Source organism: Ammospiza caudacuta, chromosome 26 (genome assembly GCF_027887145.1).
Source record: "Ammospiza caudacuta isolate bAmmCau1 chromosome 26, bAmmCau1.pri, whole genome shotgun sequence".
Classification (NCBI taxonomy): domain Eukaryota; kingdom Metazoa; phylum Chordata; class Aves; order Passeriformes; family Passerellidae; genus Ammospiza; species Ammospiza caudacuta.
In genome coordinates this window covers 4,349,608-4,365,713 of record NC_080618.1, presented here as the reverse complement: position 1 = coordinate 4,365,713, position 16,106 = coordinate 4,349,608, and the positions used below count along the sequence as shown (strand labels likewise).

At 58.1% G+C, this 16,106-nt stretch overlaps 2 protein-coding genes across 2 annotated transcripts; both read right to left on the bottom strand.

Annotated features, from left to right (window-relative positions):
* Nucleotides 1-1,915: 1,915 nt before the first annotated feature.
* REEP4 (receptor accessory protein 4) lies at nt 1,916-7,474 on the bottom strand. The gene is made up of 8 exons (XM_058820228.1): nt 7,380-7,474; nt 6,210-6,282; nt 5,381-5,457; nt 5,157-5,277; nt 3,297-3,410; nt 3,089-3,221; nt 2,859-3,001; nt 1,916-2,767 (listed from the first exon to the last, which is right to left on the bottom strand). The coding sequence occupies exons 1-8, from the start codon at nt 7,409-7,411 to the stop codon at nt 2,702-2,704; spliced, it is 759 nt and encodes a 252-aa protein (XP_058676211.1). The 5' UTR covers nt 7,412-7,474; the 3' UTR covers nt 1,916-2,701.
* A 3,592-nt stretch (nt 7,475-11,066) lies between these two features.
* Nucleotides 11,067-15,853, bottom strand: LGI3 (leucine rich repeat LGI family member 3). The gene is made up of 8 exons (XM_058820204.1): nt 15,565-15,853; nt 13,914-13,985; nt 13,755-13,826; nt 13,590-13,661; nt 13,430-13,501; nt 12,712-12,881; nt 12,062-12,226; nt 11,067-11,973 (listed from the first exon to the last, which is right to left on the bottom strand). Exons 1-8 carry the CDS (start codon nt 15,774-15,776, stop codon nt 11,156-11,158), a joined length of 1,653 nt encoding a protein of 550 aa, XP_058676187.1. The 5' UTR covers nt 15,777-15,853; the 3' UTR covers nt 11,067-11,155.
* Between the last annotated feature and the right edge of the window lie 253 nt (nt 15,854-16,106).

Sequence of the window (16,106 nt, the reverse complement as noted above, 5' to 3'; positions counted from 1 at the left end):
TTAACAAAGCAGGACACCGAAACTCGCTGTCCCTTCCCCGGACGGCGCCGGTGCCGTGCCTCAGTTTCCCCAAGCCGGGAACCCCCCACACCCCACGGATGCAACACCGAGGTTCCAACGCTGCCGTGACCCCACTTGGAGCCCCCCAACATACGCGAACCCCCCGTTTGACCCCCGGGTGGCCCCAGCAGCCTCCCCGGGCCGTATCCTTGGAGGAACCGCGCTCCCTAAGCGGCTTTAGGGGATTACAGGCAGCCCCTGGCCCTCGCTGTCCCCACCCAGCCTTCCTCCCTCGGCTGCTCTCGGTAATCGTCTCGTTGGACAGGGCTAATCCAGCCACCTCCACCTAAGCTGCTCCAACACCTCTGCCCGGCCCGGGCTGCCCCGCAGAGCCCTGGGAGAGCCCCGCAATCGGGCGGCAGCCAAGGGCTAAAAATACAAATAGAGCTGGCCCCGAGGTGAGGGCAGGCGGGATTGGGAGCGAGGGGATTGATGCCAGCGAGCAGGGGCACGGCGGGACGGGCACAGAGTCACCTTGTGCCACCCTCCCGGCTGGGGATGGGACAGGGATGGGACAGGGGACAATCCGGGGATGGCCGGGACAGTCCTGGGTGTCCCGGGTGCTGCTGCCACGCCGTGGGGGACGCGGCTACTGCAGGGAGCGCCGGGGATTGGGGAATGTCACCGGCGGCCAAAGGGACACAAAAGGGACACGGGAGATGCCCGTGAGGAGCGTGGGGTGGGAGTCCCAAGGATGGAGTTGCTTCCAAATGAGAAAATGGTCTCGGGAAGCTTCCCTGGAGGAGTTGGGGGATGCTTCTGGAAGCTGAAATGTGGGGAAAGGCTCTGGAGGATGTCTGGAGGGAGCTTTGGATGGATCCCTGAGGGTACAGCTTCCTCCAAAGGAAAAAGAAGGAAGTTTCCCTGGAGGACTTCCACAGGAAGCTTCCCTGGAGGAGTCAGGGGATGCTATCAGGGATTCTGGAACCTGAAATGTGGAGGAAAGGCTCTGGGAGATGCCTGGAGGGATCCTGGATGGATCCCTGAGGGCACAGCTTCCTTCAAAGGAAAAAAATCTCAGGAAAGTTCCCTGGAGGAGTTGGAGGGGTGCTGTGGGGGATTCTGGAACCTGAAATGTTGGGGAAAGGCTCTGGGAGATACCTGGAGAACCCCTAAAGGTACAGATTCCCCCACAGGAAAAAAAATCTCAGGAAGTTTTCTTGGAGATGGGGGGTACTATTAGGGATTCTGGAACCTGAAGTGGGGGGGGAAAGGCTCTGGGAGATGCCTGGAGAATCCCTGAGGGTGCAGTTTCCTCCAAAGGGAAAAAAATCTCAGGAAGCTTCTCTGGAGGAGTCAGAGGGTGCTATGGGGGATTCTGGAAGCTGAAATGTGGGGGAAAAGGCTCTGGGAGATGCCTGGAGGGATCTTGGATGGATCCCTGAGGGCACAGCTTCCTCCAAAGGAAAAAAATCTCACGAAGTTTTCTTGGAGATGGGGGGTACTATTAGGGATTCTGGAACCTGAAGTGGGGGGGGAAAGGCTCTGGGAGATGCCTGGATGGAGTCTTGGATGGATCCCTGAGCTTCCTCCAAAGGAGAAAAATCTCAGGAAACTTTCTTGGAGGAACTGGTGAGTGCTATGGGGGATTCTGGAACCTGAAATGTGGGGGAAAGGCTCTGGGAGATGCCTGGAGGGATCTTGGATGGATCCCTGAGGGTACAGCTTCCTCCAAAGAAAAAAAAACCACAGAAAGCTCCCATGGAGGAGTTGGAGAATGCTATTGGGGATTCTGGAAGCTGAAATGTGGGGAAAGGTGGTAGGAGATGCCTGGAGGGATCTTGGATGGATCCCTGAGGGTACAGCTTCCTCCAAAGGAAAAAATCTCAGGAAACTTTCCTGGAAGAGTCTGGGACTGTACCTGGGATCCTGGACCAATGATGGAAACACTCTGGGAGAAGCTCTGGAGGAGTCTCAGGTGGATTCCAGAGCTTCCTCCAAGAGAAAAACCAATCTCAGGAAGCTTCTGTGGAAGGGGACAGCACTGGGGACAACTCCTGCCTCCCAAAGTCTGAAACAAACATTTATTTTTCCAGGTACAAAACCCTCTTTTTGGGAGAGGGGAATGTTAAAAGCTGTGCGCTGCCCAGTGCTCTGGGCTCAAGTATGGGGGTGTCAGTCTGTGTCTGATGGGGGGCCCAGGCAGGGCCTGTGGCTTTGGCTTCAGAGGGACAAGGCACATGCACTGCTGGCTCCCAGGGGAACAGGAATGTTGTGAACAAGGCACCGTGGCAGCAGGAGACGGGGGGAGCCTGTAGTGTTCATGGCATGGGGGAAAAGGAGGGGCCAGACCCCACAGGAGAGGCGCCAGCGCCGAGCTGGGGGGGCTGGGGCTGAGCTGCTCCCCCTCCTCCAGGGGCCACGTGGAAGGGATTTACACTGGGAGGATCCCAGGGGTGCAGGAGCCTCCCCAGGGGTGCAAGGAGCCAACCTGGGGACGCCAGGAGCCTCCCCAGGTGTGCAGGAGCCACCCTGGGGACACAAGGAGCCAACCTGGGGACGCCAGGAGCCTCCCCAGGGGTGCACGAGCCACCCTGGGGACACAAGGAGCCACCCCAGGGGATGCCAAGAGCCACAGGTCCCTCCTGATGCCGCAGCAGCAAATTCCTGTCCAGCCTCCTGGCAGAGTTTCCTGGCATTCTCAGCTCTCCTGCTCCGACAGAGCCGCTCTCCTCCTGGTCCGGCTGCGCAGGAGGCGGCAAGAGCCCTGGGCAGGGAAAGGGAAAAGGGACAGGGACAAGGTCAGGACACCCTGACACAGCCCCACAGCCCCGGTGTGTGTCCTCCTCCCATGTCACCTCTTTTTCTGGGTTCTTCCTCAGGCTTCTCAGGCTCTGCCAGCGGGACAGGGGTCTGGCATCCCGGCGTGGGGACGCCGAGGGGGACACCTGCGAGTCCGACCACAGCTCCTCCTCGTCCGACTCGCTCTCGTAGCGGAGCCCTGGGGACAGAGGGGACGTGCCACCTCCAGCACGGCCACCATGGGCTTTGCTGGCTCCCCCCTCTCTGTGACCACCCAGCTGCTCACCCAGGGGCTGCTGGAGGCCCTCCTGCTCCTCCAGGTACAGCGGGTCCTGGAAGTGCACGGGGGCCTGCTCGGTCAGGGAGCGCAGGTCGTGCATGCTGAAGCTGCGGAGCCGCCCGGCCAGCGCGCCCTGGCTCTGCACGGGGACAGGAGAGGACAGTCAGTCCCCATCCCAGGGGGTGTCACCCTCTCCTGTCACCCTGCTGGGTACCTTGGTGGCTGCCTGGACAGCGGCAGTGGCCGCCAGGTTGAGGCCCCTCTTGCCGAAGCTCAGCGCGGTCTCGTAGCTGCGCTCGCGGGCGCGCACCAGGAACGCGTCGATGTCCTGAGAGACAAACGGGGACGTGATGGCAGGGCAGGGGGTGGCCTGGGCAGGGTCACCTCTGGGGCATGGTTGGGACCCTGGGCATCGTCACCTCCCTGGGCATGGTGACTTCCTAGGGCACTGTCACCTCCCAGGGCAATGCCATGTCCCTGGGCACTGTCACCCCCACAGGCATCCCCGTGTCCCTGAGCATTGTCATGTCCCATTACCTGGGGCATTCCCTGAGCATTGTCACCTCCAAGGGCAATGCCATCACCTGGGGCATTCCCTGAATTCCCTTTGCATTGTCACCCCCCAGTGCATGCCCATGTCCCAGGGCATTGTCCCCTCCCAAGGTAACACCATGTCCCTGGGTATTGTCATCTCCCAGGACATCATAACAACCTGAGGCACCATCACCATCCTGGGGCATTGCAAGTGTCACCTGCCAGGGCAATGCCATGTCCCTGGGCATCGTCACCTTCCACAGCATTGCCATGTCCCAGGGCACTGTCACCTCCCAGGGCAATGCCATGTCCTGGAGCATTCCCTGAGCATTGTCACCTCCCAGGGCACTGTCACTCCCAGGGAAGTGTAACCCCACCAGTGCATCCCCATGTCCCAGGGCACTGTCACCCCCCAGGGCAATGCCATGATCTGGGGCATTCTCCAAGCATTGGCACCTCCCAGGGCAATGCCAGGTCCCTGAGCACTGTCACCCTCCAGAGCAATGCCATGTCCCTGGGTATTATCAACCTCCAGTGCATGCCCATGTCCCTGAGCATTGTCACCTCTCACAACCTCAGGCAATGCCACATCCCCGGGGTACCCCCACCCCAACTCAAGGAGGGGCTGATGCCGCCAGGCCAGGCAGGGGGACCCCCAGAACCCCGGGACTTTGGGGTTTCACCTTCCCGGACTTTGGGGTTTCACCTCCCCGGACTTTGGGGTTTCACTTCCCCGGACTTTGGGGTTTCACCTCCCCGGATTTTACCTTCCTGTATTCTGGGGTTTTACCTGCCCAGATTTTGGGGTTTTACCTCCCCGGATTTTGGGGGTTTTACCTCCCCGGATTTTGGGGTTTCACCTCCCCGGATTTTACCTTCCTGTATTTTGGGGTTTTACCTCCCCGGATTTTGGGGTTTTACCTTCCCGGATTTTGGGGTTTTACCTTCCCCAGATTTTACCTTCCTGGATTTTGGGGTTTTACCTTCCCAGATTTTGGGGTTTAACCTCCCCAGATTTTGGGGTTTCACCTCCCCAGATTTTGGGGTTTCACCTCCCCAGATTTTACCTTCCTGTATTTTGGGGTTTTACCTGCCCAGATTTTGGGGTTTTACCTCCCCGGATTTTGGCGGTTTTACCTCCCCGGATTTTGGGGGTTTCACCTCCCCGGATTTTACCTTCCTGGATTTTGGGGTTTTACCTCCCCGGACTTTGGGGTTTCACCTCCCCGGACTTTGGGGTTTCACCTCCCCGGATTTTACCTCCCCGGATTTTGGGGTTTTACCTCCCCGGATTTTGGGGGTTTTACCTCCCCGGATTTTGGGGGTTTTACCTCCCCGGATTTTGGGGGTTTTACCTCCCCGGATTTTGGGGTTTTACCTACCCGGATTCTGGGGTTTTACCTCCCCGGATTTTGGGGTTTTACCTCCCCGGATTTTGCGGTTTTACCTCCCCGGATTTTGCGGTTTTACCTCCCCAGATTTTGGGGTTTTACCTCCCCGGATTTTGGGGGTTTTACCTCCCCGGACTTTGCGGTTTTACCTTCTCCCTGCGGGCCAGCGTGGGGTGCACGAAGCGGCGGTAGAGCAGGCTGGCCCCCCGCGTGTATGGGGACAGCAGCCAGATGACAAAAGCCATCTTCACCTCGTAGTAGAAGGGGAGCCTGGACGAAAAGGCAGGAGATGGGGGGGTCCAAAGGCACCTCATGGTCCCCCCCACACATCTGGGGGGGTTTGGGAGAGACAAGAGTCCCTCCCCAGGCTCACCAGAAGATGAGGAGGTCGGTGAAGGTCTCTGCGGTCATGAAGAGAGCGAAGACGATCCAGTACATCATCCATCGGACCTGGGGAGCCACGGGGAGCACATCAGGGGGGCTGAACCCCAGAAAGGGGGACTGGAGACTGGAAAGAGGGACTGGAGACTGGGAAAGGGGACTGAACCCCAGAAAGGGGCACTGGAGCCTGGGAAAAGGAGACTGGAGCTCAGGGAAAAGGGGAGACTGGAGCCTGGAAAGATGGGGGGAGGACTGGAGCGCGAGAAAGGGTGGCTGAACCCCAGAAAGGGGGAGTGGAGCCCTAGAAAGAGGGACTGTGATCTGGGGAAAGAGGGGGACTGGAGACGAAGGAAAAGGGTGGCTGAACTCTGGAAATGGGACACTGGAGTCTGGGGAAAAGGGGGGACTTGGAGCCTGGGAAACAGGGGGCGACTGGAGCCTGGGAAAAGGAGGGGCTGAACCCCAGGAAAGAGGACTGGGGACTGGAAAGGGAGACTGGAGCCCCAGGAAAAGGGGGGCCTGGAGCCCCAAATCACTCAAGGGGGTGGACTGTGGTCTAGGAAAAGAGGGGACTGCAGCCCCCAGGAAAAGGAGGGGACTGGAACCCCAAGGAAAAGGAGGGGACAGAAGCCCCAGGAAAAGGGGGGGACTGGAGCCCCAAGGAAAAGGAGGGGATTGGAGCCCCAAGGAAAAGGGGGGGACTGGAGCCCCAAGGAAAAGGAGGGGACTGGAGCCCCAAGGAAAAGGAGGGGACTGGAGCCCCAAGGAAAAGGAGGGGACTGGAGCCCCAAGGAAAAGGGCTCCTCAAGCAGTCGACTCACGTATTCCCGGATGTTTTTCGTCTTCACCGCCTTGTAGGAGGCGTAGGCCGGGTAGAGCATCCCGAAGAGCAGCCTGTAGCACAGGGGGGGTGTGAGGCAGCTCGGCCAGCCCGCGTAGAGCAGCAGCAGCCCGGCCCAGCAGAGCCGCCGGGCCCGGCGCCGCAGCCCGGCCCCGAGCCCCTCCAGAGCCGAGCCGAGCCCGGGACAGCGGCCCGGGAGGCTCCCGGGAGGCTCGGCCATGTTCCTCCCACAGCCCCGGGACCGGCCCGACCTGTCCGGGCGGGGCAGGGCCCGGGCTGCTCCCCGCGGGCTCGGTCCCCGGTGCCAGGCTCGGTGCTGGGGCTGAGGGAGGCGCCAGCACCGCAAAAACCCACCTGGTGTCCCTGCTCTGGGCAGGGATCCCGCCAGGGAATGGGGGCACCCTCAGAGCAGGGACCCCGAGAGACCCCGCCAGGAAATGGGGGCACCCTGTGGGCAGGGACCCCATCAGAAAATGGGGGCACCCTCAGAGCAGAAACTCTGCCAGGAAATGGGGGGATCCTCTGGGCTGGGAGCCTCAGAACAGAGACCCCGCCAGGGAATGGGGGCATCATCTGAACAGGGACCCTCTGGGCAGGGACCTCCCTAGGAAATGGGGGGATCCGCTGAGCGGAGACCCCAAGAGACCCCGCCGGAAAATGGGGGGACTCTGTGGGCAGGGACCCTCTGGGCAGAGACCCCTCCAGGAAATGGGGGCACCCTCAGAGCAGGAACCCCCCGATTGGGGCAGGGCCTCTTCAGGGGACCCCCACCCCTGGGTGGTGCTGGGGTGCCCACCCTGCCCAGGCCGGGCCGGGAGGCCCAGCAGCAGCTCAGGGACCCATTTTGGGGGTGGCACGGTTGGGGGGGGGGGTTGTTGGTTACCCCCACAGGGAAATTTGGGGTCGCTCCCCCAGACATCGCCGGGGGCCTCTCGGAGGAGTCCCCGCCGCGAGCCCAGCACGGGGAGCCCCGTTAACGGAACAGCGGGAGGGGGGACCGGGAATGGGGGACCGGGAATGGGGTATCGGGAATGGGGAACCGGGAATGGGGTATCGGGAATGGGGAGAACGGGAATAGGGAATCCCCGTGACCACCCTCCCCGCCCCCCCTGCCTCCCCCCTCCCGTTACACCGCCCGGACCCTACTCACTCAATCACCCGGCTGAGGATCCAGGACACCATGGCGCGGCCGGGGCTGAAGGCTCGGGGGGTGCCGGGCGGGAGGAGAGGTGCTGCGCCCCCCGGGAGCTCCCAAATCCCCCTGAATTCCCCCCAAATTCCCCCCGAACCCCGAGGGAGCGAATCCCAAAAGTTGAAAGTTGCAGCAACGGAGCCGCGCAGGCGCGGTCCGGGCCCCACCGGCCGCTCTTAAAAGGGCAATGATCTTAAAAGGGCAACGGAGTTTCTTAAAAGGGCAATGCCCTTAAAAGGGCAACAGGGCCCCTTAAAAGTGACCCACGGGTGAAGCAGTGAGTCGCAGCTTTATAAAATAAAATCATGTTATAAATTGCCTAAATATATTAAATATCAATACATTTATATAATACATATACTAGAAATATGTATTATAAAATATATATCTATGTATTCATCAATATATTTCTATTATATATTATATACACAATAAAATATATATTATATAGTATATAGTATATAGTATATAGTATATACTATATACTATATACTATATACTATATAATAATTTATATAATATCAATATAATATATATTGATTATGTAACAAATATGGTGTATTAACATATATAATATATATTGATATATTGATATATTAATTTGTAGTTTTTTATATATATATATATACACACACACATATTAAATTTCAATAAATATCCTAAACATACCTAAAAATGTGTTTTTTAAAATTCCCTATATATATTGAATATCACTACATTAATGTGCAATATATTGATATATAATCTATATTAAATGTTTCTTAAAAAATATAAATTAATTCCCTCATACATATATTTTTATATATTAAAACACACAATTTTTAAATCAATAAACTAAGGAAAGGAGGGCAGAGCCACTCTGATTGATATTAAAGATTTTTTTGGGGGGTCTGGAGGGGATGTGATGCTTTTTTGGTGCCCTAAAGGACAATGAGGATCACTCTGCTGTAAGAGTGAAGCCCTGAAATATGCTCCCAAAAAACCAAAATCTGCTTGAATCCCCTCTCCGAGCCTTGCAGCCCCAAGACTGACCCAGGGCTCCCCAGATTCCCCATCCCAGTCACGGCCACCACTGTGGAAGTGCCAGAACCCTCCTGCCGTGCTCCAGAATCTGCTTTTCCCTGCCAGGGAAACTGAGGCAGGGCTGCATGGCAATGCCCTGCCGGACCCATCCCTCTCCCCAAACCCATCCGTGCCCCGATTACCTGCAGAGGATCTTTATTTGTGCTCTTAATTGCTGGTTTTTCACATGCATATTTATCTTTATTTGTGCTCTTAATTTGCTGTTTTTTCACATGCATATTTATCCACCTGGCAGCCAGGGAAAGGCTCCCCGGGCAAACCAGTCCAGCAGGGACTCCCCTGCCTGGGGAAACTCCTCCTGCTTCCCACCCGCGCCCTGGGACAAGGTTTCTGCTGCAAAAACACCCAAAAAACCCACGTGTAGGGCCTGGAGCACCCAGAAATGAGGATTTCCCTCTCCCTGGGGGAGCAGAGTGTTGGGCACCGAGGTGGGAGGAGGTTTCTGCTGGAAAAAAATCCCATGTGCACCCAAAAATGAGGAATTCCCTCTCCCTGGAGGAGCAGAGTGTTGGAGGAAGCAAGCACTGAGGTGGGCCAAGGTTTCTGCTGGAAAAAGCCTCAGGTTTGCCCTAAAATGAGGAATTCCCTCTCCCTGGAGGAGCAGAATGTGGGATGGAACAGGCACGAAGGCGCGATGAGGCTTTTTGTTGGAAAAAAACCCCATATGTGGGGTCAGGAACACCCAAAAATGAGGAATTGCCTCTCTCTGGGGAAGCAGAATGTCATGCACCAAGGTTTCTGTTGGAAAAGTAAAACCCCTATGCAGGGTCAGGAGAACCCAAAAATGAGGATTTCCCTCTCCCTGGGGCAGAAGAATGTTGAATGGAGCAAGCACTGAGGTGGGATGAGGTTTCTGCTGGAAAAAAAAACCCCATGTGCACCCTAAAATGAGGAATTCCCTCTCCCTGAGGGGTCAGAATGTTGGATAGAGCAAGCACTGAGGTGGGCCAAGATTTCTGCTGGAAAAAAACACCAAGTGCACCCTAAAAATGAGGAATTCCCTCTCCCTGGCTCTGCAGAAATCAGGCACCAAGGTGGGCCAAGGTTTCTGTTGGAAAAAAAACCCATATTTGGGTCAGGAGAACCCAAAAATGAGGATTTCCCTCTCCTTGGGGGAGCAGAAGGTTGGATGGAGCGGGCACTGAGGTGGGCCAAGGTTTCTGCTGGGAAAAATGCCATGTGCACCCTAAAATGAGGAATTCCCTCTCCCTGGGACAGTGAAATGTCAGGTGGAGTGGGCACCGAGGTGAGCTGAGGTTTCTGCTGGAAAAATCCCATGTGCACCCAAAAATGAGGAATTCCTTCTCTCTGGGGGAGCAGAATGTCACGCACCAAGGTGGGCCAAGGTTTCTGTTGGAAAAAAAAACCCTATGTAGGGTCAGGAGAACCCAAAAATGATGATTTCCCTCTCCTTGGGGGAGCAGAATTTTGGATGGAGGAGGCACTGAGGTGGGATCAGGTTTCTGGTGGAAAAAAACCCACATGTGGGGTCAGGAGCACCCAAAAATGAGGAACTCCCTCTCCCTGGGGCTGCAGAACGTCGGGCACCGAGGTGGGCCAAGGTTTCTGCTGGGAAAAACCCCATGTTCACCCTAAAACGAGGAATTCCCTCTCCCTGGGGCAGTGCAATGTCGGGTGGACGCTGTTGGTGGTACCACCCGAAGGAGACACGGGCAGGGCTGGGGGGCACAGTGTGTTTATTGGGGGGTTGGTGGGCACAGATGCCCCGCTGGCACGCTGGGTCCTGCCTGGCAGCGGGGCCGTGGGCACGGGGAGCTGCTGGGCATGCACGGAGAGGGACAGGAGCTGCTGGCCTGGAGCGTTCCTCTGTCCACTGCTTCATCCACCTCGGAGCATCCCGGAGCTTCCATCATCCTCAGGGCATCCCATCATCATCCTCAGGGCATCCTGGAGCTTCTCATCATCACCCTTGGGTCATCCCTCTGGGCTTGGAGCTTCCCATCATCATCTTCAGCATCCCATCTGCATCCTCAGAACCTCCTGGAGCTTCCCATCATCACCCTCACCATCCCATCTGCATCCTCAGAGCCTCCTGGAGCTTCTCATCATCACCCTCAGCATCTCATCATCATCCTCAGAGCATCCCATCATCACCCTCACCATCCCATCATCATCCTCAGGGCATCCTGGAGCATCCCATCATCATCCTCACCATCCCATCTGCATCCTCAGACCATCCCAGGACACCCCATCATCATCCTCACCATCCCATCTGCATCCTCAGACCATCCCAGGACACCCCATCATCATCCTCACCATCCCATCTGCATCCGCCTCAGAACACCCCATGCTCCCCAGGCCATGCCACCACATCCACCTTGGCCATCCCACCCCCTTTGGACCATCCCAAAGCCTCTCAGCATCCTGGGAGCCCCCCTCCCCTCCCACCACATCCCTGCCCGTTGTCCCCCTCCTTTCCTACCCCCATCTCCCACCCCAAAGACCCCCCCAAACCCTCTCCACCCCCCAGGGGTGACGCTCTGCAGCGCAAGGGGCGTCCCACAGCGTGAACCCGGGAGCACCGTGGGGAAACTGAGGCACCGTGGGGCTGGGTGAAGGTGGAGGGCCGGCATGTGGGGTGGGACGAGGTGTGGTGGGCTCATGCATGTCCGGTGGCTCTCGGGTGCCAGCTACAGGCTGAGGTCCACCACCACGTGCCGGTACACCAGCGTGTTGGCCTTGAAGCTGGGCGCCAGCAGCAGCTGCACGTCGGCCGCCGGCACGGCCCGGAACGCCCGCGGCGCCTGCACCGACAGCTCCTGGAACTTGGCGAATTTCTGCTTCTCCTCCTCCCACAGGTAGACGTGGGTGAAGGAGAAGTCGCTGCCCAGCGCCAGGTACTGCCGCTGGCCCACGGCGAAGGGCTGCATCACCATGGAGCCGCGCGACGGCAGCGTCTGCACCTCCACGAAGCGCTGCCCTTCCCAGCGCACCACCTTGGAGTCGCCGATGTAGCGGCTGAGGCACAGGAACTGCTCCCGCTTGGCCCTGAAGTGCTTGACCATCTGCACGTCCAGCATCTCGCCCACCTCGCCCTGAGGCACGAACTGCTTCTGGGCCCGGCTCCACTGGTAGATGACGGGCGCCTGGGAGCTGCTGGAGATGATCAGCCGGGGTTTGCCGTCGTTCTCCACGTACTCCACGTCGGTGTCGCGGTGCCAGGCGTGCAGGGCTTGGTGCGAGTAGAAGCCGTTCTGGTTGAGGCGGTAGAGGCTGGTGGAGCCCGCCTTGGAGCTGTCGGCGATCACGAAGTACCAGTCGCCCTCGATCTGGAAGGCCTCGATGTCGTTGGGCTTGCGGATCTTCTGGCTGTCGATGTCCTGGATCTTGATGAACTTGTCCACGGCCGTGTCCCAGCGGTAGATGTAGGAGCCGCCAAAGAGCTGCGCCACCACCACGTAGAGCTGCTCCTGCGCCACGATGGGCTTGCAGTGCACTGCCGAGTGAGCTGGTGGCACAACCACAGAGTCACACCGTGCCAGGCCACCCCAAAGAGGGTCCCAGCCCAGGAGGGGACCCCCAGCCCGTTTCCTCACCGGGGATGCGGTCGAAGTCGCGGAGTTTGCGCTCCACGTAGTCCCACTTGAGGATGGAGCAGCTGCTGGCGCTGGGCTGGGCCAGGGCCACGTACAGGTCACTGGCGTAGGTGAAGGGCTCGGCCGACACCGCCTGGAAGGGCAGGACCTGGTGCATCACGAAATCTGGAGCAGGGAGAGGCGGCAGTGAAGGTCTGAACACCCAGCAGTGAGGTGACAAGTGACAAGTGACAGGTGGCAGGTGGCAGGTGGCGGTGTGTCACAGACATGTTTTATGAAAAATCCTTTCCTCAGGATTTTTCCTTCTGAGAAGCTGAGAGGCCTCAGCAACAAAATGTAAACATTGATTACCTGCTGCTGTGGAATGCAACAGGTGCATCTGTGATTGGCTCATGTGGTTGTTTCTAATTAACGGCCAATCACAGTCAGCTGGCTCGGACTCTCTGTCCCAGCCACAAACCTTTGTTATCATTCCTTTCTATTCTTAGCCAGCCTTCTGATGAAATCCTTTCTTCTATTCTTTCAGTATAGTTTTAATATAATATATATCATAAAATAATAAATCAGCCTTCAGAAACATGGAATCAGATCCTCGTCTCTTCCCTCACCCTCAGACCCCTGTGAACACCGTCACTGCCATGGTGCCCTACCCGTGGTGATGCACTGGAAGTCACCGAGCGCCAGGTCCCGGATCCGCTGTCCCTCGAACTGCCCGGGGCTGCTGCAGAACACGGCGGGGACCGTGGTGTTGGTGCTCTCCAGCCACTCCACCAGCCACTTGATCTTGCAGTCACAGGCCAGCGAGTTGCCACGGAGGTCCCTGCCAGGGATGGCACCGAGTCACACCCAGAACTCACTAATGTGTCACCCTCTCCCCACTCAGTGTGCTGGGGTTCCCTGCCAAGGATGGCACCAGCACCCGCCAGGATGTCACCTCGTCCCAGCTCAGTGTCCTGGGGTTCCTTGCTAGGGATGGCACCGAGTCGCCCCCAGAACTCACTGCTGTGTCACCCTCTTCCCACTCAGTGTCCCAGGGCTCCCTGCCACAGATGGCACCATCACCCCCAGCCACCCAATGGTGTGTCACCTGTCCCCAGTTCAGTGTCCCAGAGGTCCCTAGCAAGGATGGCACCACCACCCCCAGCACCCACTGGGATGTCACTCTTCTCCAGGTTGGTGTCCCAGGGCTCTGTGCCAGGGATGGCACCGAGTCCCCCCCAGGATGTCACCCTCTCCCATCTCAATGTCCTGAGGGTCCCTGCCAGGGATGGCACCATCACCCCCAGCACACCACACCCTGCCCCAGTGCCAGCCCCTGGCATGTCACCCTGTCCCAGCCCGGTGTCCCCAGAGCTGTGGCAGCCTCACAGGTCGCTCAGGATGTCCAGCGGCTTGAAGAGGTCCCGTGGCAGCGTCTGCAGGTTGTTGTTGGCCAAGGAGCTGGGGACAAGAAGGGTTGTGGAGGTGACACATCCCTGACAGTGACGAAGGGACAGAGCCACCCCCACAGTGTCCCCCAGGTGCTCACAGGTGTGTCAGGGACTTGAGCCCGCGGAAAGTGGCCTTTGAGAGCGCCTGGATGTCGTTGTTCTCAATGAACCTGGAACGGGAGCAGACAGTGACGGGGCCATCCCGAGAGTCCCCCTGTCCCCTCCCTGTCCCCTCCCCGTGTCCCTGTCCCGGTGTCACACACAGGTACTGCAGGTGCGAGAGCCCGGCGAAGGCGTTGTCCCCGATCAGCGTGAACTTGTTGGAGTTGAGGAGGCTGCAAAGAGAGGGGGGAGACATCAGTGCCAGGCTGGGCATGGTGAGCACCAGGTGGGCACCAGGTGGGCACCAGGGGGGCACCTACAGGAACTGCAGGGAGGGGATGTGGGCGAAGGCCGCCTCCCGGATCTCCGTGAAAGCCGCGTTCACCATGGTCCTGTGGGAAAGAAAGACGGAGCTGCAGGACAGGGGACGGCAGCAGCCTGGCACTGCCACCCTCGTGCCCACCAGCACGGGCTGGGTGTCACCTGCTGCCTGCCAGGGCAGCCCGTGAGGGGCGCTGGCATTGGCACAGGGACCCCAGCAGCCGCCCTGCCCGGTGTGGGGACACGGAGGGGACGGGGCTGGCACCGACCCCAGGCTGCCCACGCCCTGCGGCAGCCCCTGGCCCGGGGCCACGTGCTTGCACATGTGTGTGAACGCACAGAAACGGGTGTGCAAGCACACACAGACTGGTGTAACACACACAGACAGGTGTAACACACACAAACGGGTGTGTAACCACACACAAATGGGTATGTAAGCACACATACATGTGTAAACACACATGAATGGGTGTGTAAGCACACACACAGGTGTAACACACACAGACAAGTGTAACACACACAAACAGGTGTGTAACCACACACAAATGGGTATGTAAGTACACACACATGTGTAAACACACATGAATGGGTGTGTAAGCACACACACAGGTGTAACACACAGACAAGTGTAACACACGCAGACGCGTGTGTAAGCACACACAGACTAGTATAACACACACAAACAGATGTGCAAGCACACACAGACAGGTATAACACACATGAACGGGTGTGTAACCACACACAAATGGGTATGTAAGTACACACACATGTGTAAACACACATGAATGGGTGTGTAAGCACACACGCAGGTGTAACACACACAAACAGGTGTGTAAGGACACGCACACGGGTCTAACACACACAAATGAGTGTGTAAGCATGCACACACTGGTGTAACACACACACAGATGTCACACACACAAATTCATGTGCAAGCACACAGACAAGTATAACACACACATGGGTGTAACACACACAAACAGGTGTGTAAGCACACACAAATGGGTGTGCAAGCACACACACAGGTGTAACAAATGGGTGTGTAAGCACACACACACATGTAAATATACGCCAGCGGGTGTGTAAACATGCACAAACAGGTGTGTAACACACACAAACTAGTGAGTAAGCACACACACATGTGTAAATATACACAGACAGGTGTGTAAACACACACTCACACAGCTGTAAACACCCCCACCTGCCACACCTCCCCGTGCCAGCCTCCGGGGCACAGCCCTGTCCCCGGGGACCCTCCATCATCATCATCATCATCATCATCATCATCATCGTCATCATCATCATCATCATCATCGTCACCCTCCCTCCTCAATCGTGTCCCCCTGGGGCTGTGGTCACCAAGGTCACAGCCGTGTCCCCCCGGGGTTCTGCTGCCCAAGGTCGCGTTGGGGACAGGCTGCAGCCCTGCTCCGCTTGGCACCGATGGATGGCTGCGTGTGCCAGCACCGCAGGACACAGGGACACGTCCCGGGCTGTCCCCAGCCTCCTCCTGCTCCCGGACCCCGCCCTGCCACCCCTTTGTCCCCCTGTGCAGCACATCAGGGGTGTCCCTGCCCCTCCAGCCCCTGCCAGCTCTGCGCTCCTGGGATGTGACGCTGTCCCCACCGCTGTCCCCACCCCGGTACTCACAGCGAGATGACCTCGGGGGGCAGGTTTTTGGGCACGGCCTTGGAGTCCACGCAGAAAGCCGTGTCCCGGGTGCAGGAGCAGCTCGGGGGGCAAGGGGGAGGCCGCGGGGGCCGCCGCCCCTCCGCCGGCAGCCAGAGCCAGGCCACGGCCAGGAGGAGGAGGAGGAGAGCGGGGAGCTGCTCCCTGGGCATCCTCCAACGCCGCAGCTCCATCACTCCCTGGCCTGATCCCTGCTTGATCCCGGCAGCTGCTCCCAATGCCCGGCAGCTGTGCAAAAACCTTTTTTTTTTTTTTTTTTTTCCTCTTTTTTTTTTTATTCTTCTGGGGATTTCAGTGTGGAGGAGAAGCGGCGGAGGCTGCGGGCGCCTGACCCGCGGCTCTGCAGCACACCATGCCCGGGAGCTGCTGCGGGAGGGAGGGAGGGAGGGACGGAGGGAGAGGAGGAGGGAGGGAAGGAGGGAGGGATGAAGGATGCGGTGAGTGACAGCTCCAGCATCCCTGGGCACGCGTGTCCGTGCGCGCGTGTCCCAAACTCGGCGTTC